The sequence below is a fragment of the Vulpes vulpes genome, chromosome 8 (genome assembly GCF_048418805.1).
Source record: "Vulpes vulpes isolate BD-2025 chromosome 8, VulVul3, whole genome shotgun sequence".
Taxonomy (NCBI): domain Eukaryota; kingdom Metazoa; phylum Chordata; class Mammalia; order Carnivora; family Canidae; genus Vulpes; species Vulpes vulpes.
The window spans coordinates 41,892,120-41,909,415 of record NC_132787.1 but is presented as its reverse complement, the minus strand read 5'-3'; the positions used below and the strand labels follow the sequence as shown (position 1 = coordinate 41,909,415).

The window sequence follows — 17,296 nt, the reverse complement described above, 5'->3', positions numbered from 1 at the left end:
GGGGTTGGCTGAAACCTCTGCTATCATGGAATCACAGTTCAAATCTGCTCATAGATGTTATTCCTGAAGAGTCTTCCTACTAATAACCATCCTTGCAACCATCTCAGAGTCTGCTTCCTGGGGAACACAACCTAAAAGAAGGGCCACAGAGAAATGTATCTTGTTTAGTTTAATTTAGAAATATAACAAATATTTCCCTTCTCCCACTTGGTACCTGATTCTCAGTCGGTCATTTTCTGAGTAGAGGCGTAAAACATGTTCCCGTTCCTGGAAGAGGCAGACCTGTATATCACTTAGAGCTTTCTGCAATTCAGCAATCTCTTCTTCCCTCTGCTGCAAATCCCATTCTAGTTTATGCTGGAGGAGGTGGGGACAGGGGAAGAAAAAGTAGTTGAAAAGATATTGCGCTTCACAGTAGGATCTTATATTGGATACGGTGAATCAGTTCATGCAGAAATATTACAAAGCGAATGGTTTCACCAACACAGAATTCAAATGACAACAACAGGTTGTGTACAAACTTGAGTTTAAAGCTACAGGGAGAAAAAGAAAAATAAAGCTACAGAGTGAGTGTGATGTTTGCATATAACATAAAAGTTCTTGTATTTTCTTTTTATAAATTACAGAACCCTGTAACGCCATATGATTTACCTCTTCTAGTCACACTTCTTTTTTATTTTTTTAAATTTTATTTATTTTCTTTTTGAAGAGTGTATTTATTTATTCATAGAGACACAGAGAGAAGAGAGAGAGAGGCAGAGGGAGAAGCAGGCTCCATGCAGGGAGCCCGACGTGGGACTCGATCCCTGGTCTCCAGGATCACACCCCAGGCTGTAGGCGGCGCTAAACCGCTGCGCCATGGGGGCTGCCCCACACTTCTTTTTTATTTTATTTTATTTTATTTTATTTTATTTTATTTTATTTTATTTTATTTTATTTTATTTTATTTAAATTTATTTTTATTATTTTTTTTCACACTTCTTTTTTAAATGCTTTCTATGTAATAAGGATTACAAAATTTTGGAAAAACAAAGATAAAAAGGAATGATTCCTGCCCATAGAGTTGAAGAATTTTGTGTGGGGAGAAAGACCTGCAAACAATTAAAATGAAATAGTTATTTCATGAAAGAGTGTGCATATGAAAATGGTAGAGGGGAAGGTATGGCAGGAGTAAAACCTCTGCAGGTTTTGGGAAGTCAGAGAACACAACCCAAAAACTGGAATGTGAAAGATGAAAACTGCTAGAGACAAGTAGAGGGTGGGTACTCTCGGGAAAGAGAGAGAAATACAGAATCATCAGAGCCTTGAGTATCTGGGTAACCCCAAGTATTACAGTGTCACTGGCATTGACAGTTAAGAGGCAGAATGGGGACGTATGAGGCCAAGGCTGGATACTGGTAAGGAGGACACTGTAATAGTTCGGGGAGACATAATAAGGTTTGAACCAGGGTGGAGGGAACAGTGATTAAGTTGTGGAACAGATTAAGTGGCATTTAGGAAGCAGAATGAAGAGGACTCACCAAGTGCTAGAAATAGGGGCTGGGGAGAATTGCAGGCAACAATACCATTTACTACTGGACACAGAATAAAGAAAAATTGAAGAGATGAAGAGGAGGGAGGGGATACTTTAGTGGGACATATTATGTGTGGGTAGTGTAGGAAAGGGAAGAGTTGTTCAGACACGGATGGGTTAACACGGAGATCAAGAGAAAAGTGAGTCCATGTTAGTTATTTGATGTCATCATCTCCTATGTAGTAGTAGAAGGCACGATGAGACCATATAAGTTGGAGTCTAGAACTTTGCTATTTAAGACTAAGGAAGGGGTGCTGTTGATGGAGACTGAGAAGAATGGTCAGAAAGGTAAGACAGACACTGACTGAGAAAGGAAAAGGACATGGAAATCCACAAAGGACAAGTCTGCAGAAAGATCAACAGTGACAAACAGTCCAAAGGCCACAAAGAGAAGAGATCATTTTGACAAGCACGTTCCAGAGACCACAGGAGATGCAGCTTCAGTAGAGCAATGAGGACAGAGACCAAACTACAGTCAAGAGGCCACAGAGCGGGTGGTAAAGTCAAACTATTCTACAAGTGTGGTTGAGAAAAAAAGCCATCTACGTAAGAGAGAAGTTAAGAGGGGAAAGCACAACCACAGAAGGGTGTTTTCTTCTTTTAAGTTGGGAAAGACTTGAGTATGTTTATATACTGAGGACAAAGAGGTAAGTGTGAGGCAAGAAGTTAAAAACAGAACACAGAAGAGATGATGAAACAGGGTTTCTGAGGAGAAGAAAGGGATGGGGATGGGGGAAGGCTAAATCAATGCAGCTTGAACAAATAGAGATTGTCCCTGAAGCAGGAAGAAAGAATGATGGATCGATGGATACAGATGTCAGTGACTTGTATGGATGGGCAGGAAGGGAGCATGAGTGATAACTGGCATTTCTTCTATGAAGTAGGAAGAAGATGCCTGAGACAAGAGGACTAAGAAGGGTTTGCAGGCTGGAGGAGGGTGAAGGTATGGCACAGATGTGCACAAGTGAGAAAAATTGCTGTATGGTGACTAAGGATATAGATGGACATGTTTACCATGAATTTATTCAGTAATGATATGTGACTGTTTCAGAACAATGGTTCTTAACTAGGGGTGATTTTGCCTATGCTCCCAGAAGAAATTGGGGCAGCGTCTGCAGGCATTTCTGATGGTCACGAATGGGGAAGAGGTGTGATACTGGTGTCTAGTGAGTGGAGGCCAAGGATGCTACTAAATATCATACAGTGCACAGTCTCCACAATAAAGGAGTACCAAGCCCCAAATGTTAGTAATGCCAAGGTTAAGAAATCCTGTGGAGAACTGGATGAAGTTATAGCTAGGGTGTGTGCTATACAAGTAGGGCAAAAGAGTAAGCAAGGGGTCATGGAGGCAGTATAGTTACTGAAGTGAAGCACAATGCAGTTTGGGTTAGAAAGGAAGGACATGAAATCAGAAGCTGGCAGGCAACACTTAAAAAACTGAACTATCAGTATCTTATAACAACTGTGTATCTGAGCTACAGAGGTAAGAATGAAGTTAAAAGACGTCAGGTATAAGGGGTGAAAGAACCAGAAGTATAAAACAGACCAAGTCATAAGAGTTTAAGATTTAAGAGGTACAGTAGTTGAGGGGAGATTATGATCCAGTGAGGGCCCAAAGGGTGGATAGGGAGCTAGGCTGCAGTAGAAAGAAATAAAATAATATTAATAATAAAATAAAAAATTAATAAAATAGAATTAAAAAAGAATTTTTAAAATAAAATATCTGCTTATGATACGAGCTGGCACTTCTCTCAGGAATGAACAGACTCAATAAGAATCCTAAAAGGGTACAATGCATCATCCCTTTCACCTGTGCTTCACAAGCTTCTTTATAGAGCTCCAGTTTCTTCAACAGGTCTTCATTTTCTGCCTCACACTCAGCCATCTTCTTTTGGTAATATTCCAGAAGCTCCTGAGAAGGGCAGAGGACAGCCAGACGATCTTCCGTGGAAGGCAAAGGAGTTGACTCCACTGAATCCAAGAATGACATTCTCTTCCACTTGGTAGGACCACTAAAGCCACAGGTAACATCCTGTTTGGAGACAGGTGTCGGCCTATGTGAAATCAGAAAGGATATATTCATTAAACTACACGAACATTTATGAGGCATTATAATTTTTTTAAAGGATTTTATTAATTTGACAGACAGAGAGAGGGAGAGCACAACAGGAGGAGAGGGAGAGGGAGAAGTAGATTCCCTGCTGAGCAGGGAGTCCAATATGGAACTTGATCCCAGGACCCTGGGACCCTGAAAAAAGGCAGACGCCTAACCGGCTGAGCCACCCAGGTGCCCCGATGAAACACTGTAATTTCTCAAATAAAAAAGGAGTTTATGTTCTTGAAGCGCTATATAATTAAGGTGCTCATAAACCTTCAAAGTTGAATGTTCCAGGTTAGTGAATAATTTTATGAACTGGTTTCCAAATATTAAAGGCTTAAAGCTAGATTCAATAGAGGTTAGAGAGTAAAAAGATTAAAAAAATGAAATATTACCCAAGTGAGACCAGGTAATAAAATTTAATACTATTAAGACGCACAGCAGAACACTATAAACTGCTGGTGGAGTCTAACTTGACACAACAGAGAGTACATTGGCAGAATCTAGTAAGATTGCCATTCCTCTTGTCCTAGAGAAACTCATTCACATACATACAAGGTGACATGTGAAAATGCTTATAGCAACATTACTTGTAGTAACAGCCATCTACTCAATAGGATAATGGATAAATTGTGGTATATTCATATAAATGGAACCTTATTCAAAGTCATTAGAAACTATGGATTAGAGATACCATCCTAACAATATCAAACGGAAAAATGTATGTAGATACATATATAGAAGATATTCCCATTTATTTAAGATTTGACCTTGACAAATGAAACTGTTTTTAGGAACAGGTATTATAAGTGGCAAAATAATTGAGAAAAGAAACGACAAATATAAGATTCAGGATTAGAAAATATAGCCTAGTTACCACGCAATCACATTAGCATCAGAGAGGCATTTGAATTACACAGACCAAGATTAGACAAGATCAAAGGCTAATCAAAGGCTAGGTAAGAAGCTCTGTTTGTTTCCCTTTTAGCAAACAAGAGCCTTCAGCTAAAACAATGCAAGTCAGTAAACAAAACTCCCTTCAATTTACAACACAGCAAAATAGACAGCAGTGTGGAGAAACTTTCTACTGTAAGCTCAGAGCTGTAGTTAACAAAGGTGATGGTCACTCAGCACCTTTAATAAATGAGTGTGTATAGCAGAGATAGTATAATTTACTTTCAGCTAGCACGAAGGAAAAAACCCTAGTATTTTCTCCATCACTAAAAGCTCATGACAGAAATGCTCTTTTTTACCTAATGTTTCACATCTTCAAAAGGAGTTGCCTTATAACAACTGTGGAAAATATATCAGTAGATGAACTAAGAAGTACTCCTGATATTTTGCAGGGGAGAGTTGTGGTGATGAGGATGTGTCCATCGTGGTGGAAGTTGGTTGTAGAATTAGAAGTTCCCTCTTTGCACGCTGGCTGTTTCCTCTAATCCAGGATCCACAGGCACTATACTAGGCCCACTCAAACTGCCTGGATTCAGGTGTTAACATTTAATATGTCCTAGTTTTATTATTATTTTTTAATAATAAATTTATTTTTTATTGGTGTTCAATTTGCCAACATACAGAATAACACCCAGTGCTCATCCCATCAAGTGGCCCCCTCAGTGCCCGTCACCCATTCACCCCCCTCCGCCCTCCTCCCCTTCCACCACCCCTAGTTCGTTTCCCAGAGTTAGGAGTCTTTATGTTCTGTCTCCCTTTCTGATATTTCCTACCCATTTCTTCTCCCTTCCCTTCTATTCCCTTTCACTATTATTTATATTCCCCAAATGAATGAGAACATATAATGTTTGTCCTTCTCCGACTGACTTACTTCACTCAGCATAATACCCTCCAGTTCCATCCACATTGAAGCAAATGCTGGGTATTTGTCATTTCTTTCTTTTTTTTTTTGTATTTGTCATTTCTAATGGCTGAGTAATATTCCATTGTATACATAAACCACATCTTCTTTATCCATTCATCTTTCGATGGACACCGAGGCTCCTTCCACAGTTTGGCTATTGTGGACATTGCTGCTAGAAACACTGGGGTGCAGGTGTCCCGGCGTTTCATTGCATCTGTATCTTTGGGATAAATCCCCAACAGTGCAATTGCTGGGTCGTAGGGCAGGTCTATTTTTAACTCTTTGAGGACCTCCACACAGTTTTCCAGAGTGGCTGCACCAGTTCACATTCCCACCAACAGTGCAAGAGGGTTCCCCTTTCTCCACATCCTCTCCAACATTTGTTGTTTCCTGCCTTGTTAATTTTCCCCATTCTTACTGGTGTGAGGTGGTATCTCATTTTGGTTTTGATTTGTATTTCCCTGATGGCAACTGATGCAGAGCATTTTCTCATGTGTGTGTTGGCCATGTCTATGTCTTCCTCTGTGAGATTTCTGTTCATGTCTTTTGCCCATTTCATGAGTAGATTGTTTGTTTCTTTGGTGTTGAGTTTAATAAGTCCTTTATAGATCTTGGAAACTAGCCCTTTATCTGATAGGTCATTTGCAAATATCTTCTCCCATTCTGTAGGTTGCCTTTTAGTTTTGTTGACTGTATCCTTTGCTGTGCAAAAGCTTCTTATCTTGGGATCCCTGGGTGGCTAAGCGGTTTGGTGCCTGCCTTTGGCCCAGGGCGTGATCTTGGAGACCCGGGATCAAGTCCCACATCGGGCTTCCTGCGTGGAGCCTGCTTCTCCCTCTGTCTGTCTCTGCCTCTCTCTGTGTGTGTACTCATGAATGAATAAATAAAATCTTTAAAAAAAAAAAAAAGCTTCTTATCTTGATGAAGTCCCAATAGTTCATTTTTGCTTTTGTTTCTTTTGCCTTCGTGGATGTATCTTGCAAGAAGTTACTGTGGCCGAGTCAAAAAGGGTGTTGCCTGTGTTCTCCTCTAGGATTTTGATGGAATCTTGTCTCACATTTAGAACTTTCATCCATTTTGAGTTTATCTTTGTGTATGGTGAAAGAGAGTGGTCTAATTTCATTCTTCTGCATGTGGATGTCCAATTTTCCCAGCACCATTTATTGAAGAGACTGTCTTTCTTCCAGTGGATAGTCTTTCCTCCTTTATCGCATATTAGTTGACCATAAAGTTGAGGGTCCACTTCTAGATTCTCTATTCTGTTCCATTGATCTATGTGTCTGGTTTTTTTGTTTTTTTTTTTTACTTTTTTTTTATGTGTCTGTTTTTGTGCCAGTACCACACTGTCTTGATTTATGTCCTAGTTTTAAATCTAAATTCCACATAATAAGAATAGAAAAATGAGGTCTAATATAGTTCAAGTCCAGGGTTTGGAAACATACTTCTAAAACCTTCCTAAAAATAAATAAATAAATAAAAACTTTCTAGTGGGATGCCTGGGTGGCTCAATGGTTAAGCAGCTGCCTTTGGCTCAAGTTATGATCCCGGGGTCCTGGGATCGAGTCCCACATTGGGATCCCTGCAGGGAGCCGGCTTCTCCCTCTGCCGATGTCTCTGCCTCTCTTTCTGTGTCTTTCATGAATAAATAAAATTTTTAAAAATAATAAAATAAAATAAAACCTTCCTAGTTCCTAAGCTAACTCATACTTAACAGCAACAGAAGTCGTTATTCTTCAACAACTTGAATATAAGCAAATGTCTTACCTTCTGCAGACAGGGGTACGCACTGGGGTAAAATTCATGCTGTCCTTTTCACACCTGTCAAATACACAAAAATTCAGAATGAGGGGTCAGGAACAGACAAAAAACAGTACAGGATACACAGACTAGTTTTCTTTCCACCATCACCAGATGTACATTTTGGTGAGAAAGTGATGCTCTAAAACGCAGGAGTCTTTACAGTACTTCCAAATCATGAAAATCTATGACTTTTCAATTTTTATAAGGCATTCATCATTACTATTTTTATATAAAACCCTAATGGCATCTGATGTTTGGATGAATATGCACACACAGAAGAAAAGCCTCCTTAACATGAAAGTTCTCTGCAACAAGGCAAAACTATTTTACAATCCTTTGGCTGAAACTGGAGGAAGATGAAGAAAAGTTTCTAACAAGTAAATGACAGCAAATGAAAATTAAGGTAGAGGGCCAATTATGCTAAATTTAAATTAAATACAAAGCCACGGACATTTTACCTTTATTTAGTGTACTTTACCTATTGTTTCATCTTAGAGAAAGGAAAAATTACTTACAAACTTTATAATTTATAAGGTCCACTTACAATCTCTATTCCAATTGCTAACATAGAGCTTGGGTTCCTCTACTTGAATAATCTTATCACAAAAATTTTCATGAAGATAACCCCACAGTCAGGGAGGGAATAGGTGAGAAAGGGAGAAGTGGAAAGGGGGAAAGAAAAGAAGAAGGGGAGAAACAAGGAAGGAGAGGGGGAGGGACAGAAGGGAAACTTTATTAGCTTTAGGGAAAGCTGGCTTATCAAGCATGCTGCCAAGCCATTCTGAGTTTAAGCATGATAAGGTACTATTAAAAGCATGCTCTTTTAATTGGTTTTAATTTGTTTGTAATCTTCAGTCCTTTGGAGAATTTTGTGAACAAGAGTGAAAAGAGAAAAACATTCTTGTTAATTCTATATACCATTTCCCCCACTCAGAATCCGAGAGTGCCTCTGTTGAAACCTTTCATCATTTGGCTTCTAGGATACCACGTGTTCCTGCTCTTCTTTTTTCCTCACTGATCATTAATTTTCAGTCACTGCTAGTTCTTCCTCCTCTTTATCTATACTTATAGCCTTGGTGACTGCATAAAGTGTCTGTTTTAGTTAGGGACGCCTAGGTGGCTCAGTGGTTGATGGTCTGCTTTCAGCTCAGGTCACGATCCTGGGATCCAGTCTCACAGCAGGCTCCCTGATCAGCAGGGAGTCTGCTTCTTCCTCTCTTTCTGCCCCTCCCCCCTAGTCTTGTTCCCTCTCTCCCTAATAAATAAAAATCTTAAAAAGAAAAATAAAGTATCAGTCTTAATTAAACATCTCGTACACTCTAATGGTTTTCAAAGTCCTACTTCCAGTGCTAACCCTGCCCTCCACTCCACTCATACCTCTCTCATTGCCTTTCCATATCTCCACTTGGATATTTTATAGGTCCCTCAAGCCTAACAAGTCCAAAACCAAGTTCCTGATAAATACCTACCACGAAAACCTGTTCTTCACTCAGAATTCTACATTCCAGTAATTACTACCTCAATCTTGCCAGTTTATGAGCAAAAAAACTTAGCTGGAGAAACTTTACTCTTCTTACATGCTATACTCAATCTGTGAGCAAAGCCTATTGGCTCTACCATCAAAATACCTAGAATCTGACAATTATTCATGCCAATACTTCCCTAGTCCAACCCACTATAATATCTTGCTTGGAAGACTAGGATAGCCTCTTTAACTGGTCTTTTTGCTTCTAATCTCAAGTCCAAGCCCTGCAGTCTACCTTCAACCAGCAGTTAGAGTGATTATTTATTTATTTATTTATTTAAGGATTGTATTTATTTATTTGAGAGAGAGCTAGCAAGAGAGAACATGAGCGGGGGGGGGGGGGGGGGGAGAGGGAAAAGAAGGCTTCCCACTGAGCAGGAAGCCCACTGTGGGGTTGAAGGCAGACGCTTAACCTAATGAGCCACCCAGGCACCCCTAGAGGGATTATTTAAAATGTTAAGTTAAGGGTAGCCCAGGTGGCTCAGCGGTTTAGTATTGCCTTCAGCCCAGGGCATGATTCTGGAGACCTGGGATCGAGTCCCATGTCCAGCCCCCTGCATGGAGCCTGCTTCTCCCTCTGCCTGTGTCTCTGCCCCCGCCCCCTGTCTCTCTCATAAATAAGTAAAATCTTTAAAAAATAAATAATAAAATGTTAAGTCAAAACACAAAAATCCTCTGCTCAAAAGCCTCTGAGCCAATGTCTTTAAAATGGCTTCCAAGGTCCTACATGATCCAGCTACCCCAGGACCTCTGTGACTCCACCTAAGACTCTCCCACTGCTCACTGCTCCAGCATTGGCCTCTGCTGTTCCTTAAACATACCAGACAAACTTTTACTTCAGATTTCAAACTTCTACTTTATTTATGATGTTCTTTTCCCATTTATCTATGTATGGCTTGCTCCCTCTCCTTGAGGGTTCTAATGTTACCTTCTTAATAAAGTCTTCCCTGACCATCTGGTATTCCCTTACCCACCTTCTCTGCTTTTATCACCCTCTGATGTATTTTATTTATTAACTCCCCACACTGGAACATGGAACCTCACTAAGTGCAGGCATTTTTTTAACCTATTGCTTTCACTGATATATCCCCGGTGACTACAAATAGTGCCTGGTTCAGTAGATGTTCAATCAATTTTTTAAAAAATCCTCAATATGGGGGATCCCTGGGTGGCTCAGAGGTTTAGCGCCTGCCTTTGGCCGGGGGCGTGATCCTGGAGTCCCGGGATCAAGTCCCGCGTCGGGCTCCCTGCATGGAGCCTGCTTCTCCCCCTCTGCCTGTGTCTCTGCCTCTCTCTCTCAATCTCTATGTCTATCATGAATAAATAAAAAATTAAAAAAAAAATCCTCAATATGAAACTGAAAGTCTGCTCAATATCTTTTTCTTTGGCTGATCAGTCTATCCAATTTAGCTAGAAAATCAGTTTCTGCTTCTATCATTCCATTAGCTTTCTTCTGCTGACCAACCCTTCAAATATACCATCTCTTTCTCACGCTCCTTTAAAAAGATTATTCTCCTTCAAACTCACCTCCTTCCACAAAACTTCTTCAAATTGGGCAAATTTGTCCCTTGTGAAAAATAACCTAGAAAATAAAAATAGTAAATTGGGTTGGTATAGTAAGATTACAGGCAATATTTTTTAACAGCTTTATTGAGATATAATCCACATTCCATATAACTCATTCAAAGTATACAATTCAAAGATTTTAGTATATTCAGATATGTGCAACCATTACAACTATAGAACATTTCCATCATTTCAAAAAATCCTATATCCTTTAGCCATCACCCCTGTGCTCCACCTCCCCCCAAGCCCTAAGCAATCTGTTTTCTATTTCTATAGATCTTCCTATTTTGGACTTCCATATAAATGAGATTTCATAGTATGTGGTCTTTTATATACTGGGCTGGCTATGACAGGTTTCCTTCACTTAGCATGTTTTCAAGGTTCATCCATGTTATACTATGTATTAGTTCTTCATTTCTTTATATGGCCAAGTAACATTTCATTTTATGAGTACAGGTGACATTTTATTTTTTTAAAATTTTTTTTTTAATTTATTTATGATAGTCACAGAGAGAGAGAGAGAGAGAGAGAGAGAGAGAGAGAGAGAGAGAGAGGCAGAGACACAGGCAGAGGGAGAAGCAGGCTCCATGCACCGGGAGCCCGATGTGGGATTCGATCCCGGGTCTCCAGGATCGCGCCCTGGGCCAAAGGCAGGCGCCAAACCGCTGCACCACCCAGGGATCCCTACAGGTGACATTTTAAAGATGAATGTTCTAAACTGCTCTAAAACTATTTAAGAGTAACTTGGGACTTGTTTCAAAATAAGTTTTTGAGTCGTTTTGTTTGTTTTCTTAAGTAACCTCTATGCCCAATGTGGGGCTCAAACTCAAGACCCCAAGATCAAGAACTGCATGCTCAGGACGCTAGCTAGCTCAGTCAGTTGGGCAGCCAACTCTCAGTTTCAGCTCAGGTCATGATCTCAGGGTCCTGGAATTGAGCCCTGTGTTGGACTCCATGCTTAGTAGGCAGCCTGCTTAAAAATTCTCTCTCCCTCCGCCCCTTCCACCACTGGCGTACATGCTATCTCTAATAAATAAATGAATAAATCTTTTAAAATAAAAAGTTGCATGCTCTATCAATTGAGCCAGCCAGGTGCCGCAGAATAACAATAACTCTGGAACTTTAAAAGAGCCTTTCGAACAACCTGTAACCTCTCTTCTTCCTCGTAGTGACTGTCCTCACTCCTCCTATGACTACTGCACATCTACAAAAAGTAGTCTACATTCACATCTCATTTAGTTTTTTAATGTCTCACAATCTGACTTCTCCTACATCTGGAAGGCAGCTATTCTCACCACTATACCAATGCCTACAACATCTGAACTGAAGTTGGTCAGCAGACAACCAAATGAATAAATTCAACTACTTTCTTGGTTTCCCATCCTCCATCCAACAAGTCACTCCTTGATTTGTATGCTTAATTTGATAGTGTTGATCACTTTAAAAAATATTGTAGTTCAGAACTTGGGCTCTGAAATCAAAACAGACTTGGGTTTGAGTCAAAGCTCTGTCCCTTATTAGCTGTGTGAAAAGGCAAGATATTTCACCTCTCTATACTGCAGTTATTAAAAGATGGAGAGAATAGCATATATCATAAGTAGGTGTAAGGGTTAAAGGAAATAATGAATAAAAGACCTGAGCACAGTTTCTGACACATAAGTGTTCAAATGAAGATTACCATTATTTTTACTGATAATTTTCCTCTCTTGGTTCAAAAAGTTGTCTTCAACTTTTTCTACTTCCTCTACCCATTGGAACATTATTATTTCCACTGCTTTTACGATTACCTCTATTATCTAAAACACTATCTGGCACAGAGTAATGACTATTACTGAACAAATAAATGACATCTTTCAATATCCTAGCTTGAATTTCCAATTACGGAACCTACATGTTCCATTGGAGCTTAAAATGTCTAACTCAAAAAAAGTCTAACTTAAAACACCACTCAAGGGATCCCTGGGTGGCGCTGCGGTTTGGCGCCTGCCTTTGTTTGGCCCAGGGCACGATCCTGGAGACCCGGGATTGAATCCCACATCGGGCTCCCGGTGCAGGGAGCCTGCTTCTCCCTCTGCCTGTTTCTCTGCCTCTCTCTCTCTCTCTCTCTCTCTGTGACTATCATAAATAAATTTAAAAAAATTAAAAAAAAAAAAAACACCACTCAAGTCACCTAATTTTTAGCCCTTCAAAGCTACTTCAGCATCTTCCAAGCAACCTGGACTTTAAAATTTTAAATTCATCATTCCATACTCCTTCTCTTGACCCTCATCCAATCATATGAAAATCCTGTATCCTATTTGGGAATAACCATGTTAATTCAAGATTTCCCTATCTTCTTACCCACTCTACTACAAGGGCTTAACTATTCTATCTACCCCTTATCTCCCTTGGACCATATTCTTAGAAGTCATAAAATTCATCAGTGGCTCCTGATAGCCTAATGCATTAAATCTAATTAAACCTAGACATCATGAAGTTCTTTTTTTTTTTTTTTTTTTTTGACATCATGAAGTTCTAAGGTCCAAACCTACCTCTCCTAATTTCCCTCTACTCTCCTAAATAAACCCCGGATGCAGATAATTTCTTTCCTCCATGCCCTTGTTGGTGAGCTTCCCCTCAGCTAGAACATAACTCTCTCCACTGTCATAATTTTACTTAGTGGAACCCAGTCAGTACCTGAAAACTCAATACTACCTCCTTCATCTCTTTGCTGAGTTCTTTCCATCCAAATTGATCTACCAAAATGATCTAACTGCAAAAGAACCGCAAATGTAATTCTCTAAAAGTTAACAGGGGCATCCCGGGTGGCTCAGCGGTTTGGCGCCTGCCTTCCGCCCAGGGCGTGATCCTGGAGTCCCTGGATAGAGTCCCAGGTCGGGCTCCCTGCATGGAGCCTGCTTCTCCCTCTGTCTGTGTCTCTCATGAGTAAATAAAATAAAATCTTAAAAAAAAAATAAAAGTTAACAGGCGTTAACAAAGAACAGAGTTCTTTGTTGTTGTCATTTCTCTCATGATAGGTATGTTCCCTGCAGATAAACGGGCTTTATTCATCACCGTATCCCCCAAAAGAACAATGCTTTTGTTTATAGATAAGTTAATGGGTTTCAAGTGGCTTCTTCTATTCCTCTACCTCTGTGATATCTTCGTTTAGGGTTGTTGCTGTTTTAATACAGCCTTACATCTCCTTACAGCATACCTTGATTAGCACTTTGACATTCACTTTATTTACCCCCACAACAACTTTGCTAAGTATTTTTATTATTCCTTAATTCTACAAATAAGGGAACTGAGGGCTTGGACTATCTTGGGATGAGGGAATACTGGAACGCATTTCCAGGACCATCAAATTCTATATTCCTTTTTACATTTCATCCCGTTTGCTGCCTCCCTCATCGCCACGGCTCCCAGGTCCTCCAATACCCCAAAACCTTCTACTTTGTCTATTCTTTCTTCCGGTACCCGCACTGACTTCTCCCTCATTAGGGTTTTGTTTGTTTGTTTTTTGTTTTTAGTCCAAGGCCCCATTCCCTAACCCCTGCACCCTAAACCCAAAACTCTATACTCACGCCACACTAAGCCTCCGAGTCAGAGACCCCCAACCGAAAAACAAAACTTAAATCCGGTAGCGTCGCGGCGCCACTGAGCGTGCACGAATCCGTCCAATCGGCCACAAGTTTACATGGCCCTCTGGATGGCGCACCAATAAGAAGGCTATTCACACATTCCCCGCCTTTCCTTGCTTTGCGTCTAACTGCGCAGAGATCGCCGGGAAATGTAGTTTTACTTCCACACCCTGCTTCCGGGAGGAGGATGTAAACCGATTGCAATCCAGCCGGTTCCAGTACAGGCGGTATGGTGTTCGGGATCAGAAAGCACTAGTTTTGGGCATCCCCAGTTTAAGCTTGCTCAACTGCTTTGTTTTCACGAAAATTATGCAGAAACGCGATGCATAATTATGGAATGGGTCGCAAGATTACTATGTGTTCCTTGTATCAAGGTGAAGATTATAAGAGTTTCTCCTTCAATGACCTGGTGGCCTACAGTCAAGATAGGACCTGTGGTTCAATTTCTACAATCAGAGGATTATGTATATAAATGCTACTATTTTTGTTAGTAGATACTACTTCCTTTTCCTGAAAGATGTGAAAAACTGGCTTTAATCATATTAAACTAATGCAAAACTCAATTGCAGTCTCATTTTCCAGAAGACCAGTAGGGGGAAAGGCACTTCAGTCTCAGAGCTGCAGCTACTGCTATGGAAAAGCTGGGACTTCTCACTGGTGTAACTTGACATCTACGAAGTTTACTTTTTTCTACCTTGTGATTTTTCTCTGTTAATTATGTCAAGATCTTCCCAGACACTTTAAAGAGAGAGAGAGAGAGAGAGAGAGAGAGAGAGAGAGAGAGAGATCTTCCCAGACATATGAACTCGGTATTTTTTTTCTCTCTTTTGATCCTTTTTTTTTTTTTTTTTAACAAAATCATGGTGATCTTATCTTCGTACTGGCTCTCAAATAGTATATATTCTATAAGATATTCTTCCTTTTTATTTCTACTCTGTGTCTCATTACCTTTCACTTGGGCTACTACAATAGGTTTCTAACTGGTGTTTTTTTCTTTTTCTAATCCATTCTATAAAAGGTGATTCTTTTTTTAAAAGCACACTTTTGGACATGTTGCACTCCTGCTCATAAACTTTAGGTGATTTCCTGAAGAGTAGAGAGTAAGTTCAGATAGTAATATGGCATTCAAATACTGACACAAGCTAACTCTACTTATTTCTATTATATAATAATTAACTGGTTATTTTATGAATGTAGCATGGACTTTCTTTTTGAATCACATCCTTCCTTTTATCTGGATTGGCCCTTGCCATGAATCTTTACCCGTGAAATTCCTACCAAGGTCAACACAAATACTATTTCCTTTATTGGAAGTAATCCCTTCTGGTTTGATGTTCATTAAGCAATTTGTCATTATATTTTTACAATGTAGCTTCTGTTTAAGTGTCATCAATCTTAAGCCCTTCTCTAGCCACTCTATCCTCCCTTACCACCCTTCACTCCCTGCCTTCTCTACTTTTACAAGGTCTTATTGGCACCTAAAATAATTTACATTTATCAGCTTATTCTTATTGTTTTGAATCCCCTCACCACTAGAAAGTAAGCTGTATGCTTTGTTGTTGTTGTTCATGTCATACATCCAGCATCTGGAAGAGTGCCTGGCACATAGCAGATGCTCAAGAGTTGTTGCCAAAGGAATAAATGCGCATATAACATTCCTCCCTACATCTGTTGCCTGTCTTGTTAGATTGCTCTTCTTCCATTCTATGTCAAGATTAATGTATCATCCTTCATTCAAACGTCAAAGGGTTATTCTCAACCCCTCCCTCATTCACAACCACCTAACATCAGATTGATTTTCTTCTTTTTTAAACACTCTGGTGGTAGAGGACCAATTAAGAACAACACTTGAAGATCTGAGAGGCTGCAATGATAATTCATATGAAGGAAAAGGCCTAACTAAACAAGGGAGGCAATAATGGAACTATGAAGAGGAAAATGGAAGATATTTAAAAGTTCCAGTTGACCAGATCCAGGACAGGGAGACTAGCTGACATTTATCAGAATGGGAAATACAAGCAGCACAGGGCTGGCTCAGTCAGTGAAGCATGTGACTGTGACTCACGATCTTGGGGTTGTGAGTTCGAGCCCCATGTTGGACGTGGTGGTTACTTTTAAAAAATGGGAAATATAAGATGAAGAGTATGTATGGAGGCTATGAGAAGAATAGCCTGGGAAACTCCTAGTTGGTGTATTCTCCTGCTCGGGGCCTTTACTTTTCTAGTCAGCTTAGTTCTGTGGCACATAACATTGTTCTTTCCAGTAATCAGACATTGTTTTCTTTGTCCTCCTGCTCTGACAGTGCTGATAATCCCTACACTTCAGATTATTCTTACCATTTGCCTTCCTTCGATGTGTGCTGCTGGAGAACGTTTCACATTTATGGGAGATATCACCGTAAATTTACGGTCTCTCAGGGCACGTAGGTGGCTCAGTTGGTTAAGCTCTGGCTCTTGGTTTCAGCTTAGTTTGTGATCTTGGAATGGTGAGATCAAGCCCCATATTAGGTTCTATGCTCAGTGGGGAGTCTGCTTGAGATTTTCTTGTTATCTCTTATTATTTTTCAACTTCCCGTTATCCTAATGGAGAATAATAAAAAAAAGTTCTTCCTTCTCAGCGCTGAGGCCCACTCACTACACTTCACTAGCTTGTGAAGACTTTCTTTGGTTCCCCTTCAGTAACTTCCATCTTCCTGTGCCCAGCCTTTCCTCCACAGCCAAGAACCTTGAGTCCACGCTTGCTTCTTTTCTTCACCTCCCATTCACTTCCCAACTACTAGAAAGGGATTTTGACTCCAAATTTATTGAAATTGTCTTATGATCTACTAATTGCTAGATTGATCACTTCTTAAGTTGTCTTATCCCATCCTTTCTGGCATTTTATACTGTTGCTAACTTTCATCTTTTTCTCCAAGTTCTCTTCATTTGACAACTGTTAAAGCACTCTCAAATCACTCTCTCCATTCATTCTTAATGTCACATGCTGGTTTTTCTTTTTAAGGTGAAAGAGCTATTGCCTTCCTGGAAAAATCCACTTTTAACTGGCTCAGCACACATAACTTAAACTTCTGGTTTCTCTTGCTTGTGCAGGAGGAACCATAGGCTTCATAACAATAATACATATGAAAGTAAGAATAAATATAACTGAGAAACATGTATTTGGTATGCTTCCCAACCTCACTTAATGCTGAATTTAAGAAACAATAGCTCTTGTGGCACCTGGGTGGCTCAGTTGATTAAACATCAGCCTTTGG

The 17,296-nt window shown here is 40.0% G+C and overlaps 1 protein-coding gene across 1 annotated transcript in view; it reads right to left on the bottom strand.

Annotated features, from left to right (window-relative positions):
• The window catches only part of CCDC77 (coiled-coil domain containing 77), a 31,844-nt gene extending 17,766 nt beyond the window's left edge, over positions 1-14,078 (bottom strand). The window contains exons 1-5 of the mRNA XM_025995441.2: positions 13,987-14,078; positions 10,382-10,436; positions 7,294-7,347; positions 3,384-3,627; positions 215-357 (exon numbers count right to left, since the gene is read on the bottom strand). Coding sequence (XP_025851226.1) covers positions 215-357; positions 3,384-3,627; positions 7,294-7,331 — 425 coding nt within the window. The 5' untranslated portion in view covers positions 7,332-7,347; positions 10,382-10,436; positions 13,987-14,078. The remainder of the gene's footprint in view (positions 1-214; positions 358-3,383; positions 3,628-7,293; positions 7,348-10,381; positions 10,437-13,986) is intronic.
• Between the last annotated feature and the right edge of the window lie 3,218 nt (positions 14,079-17,296).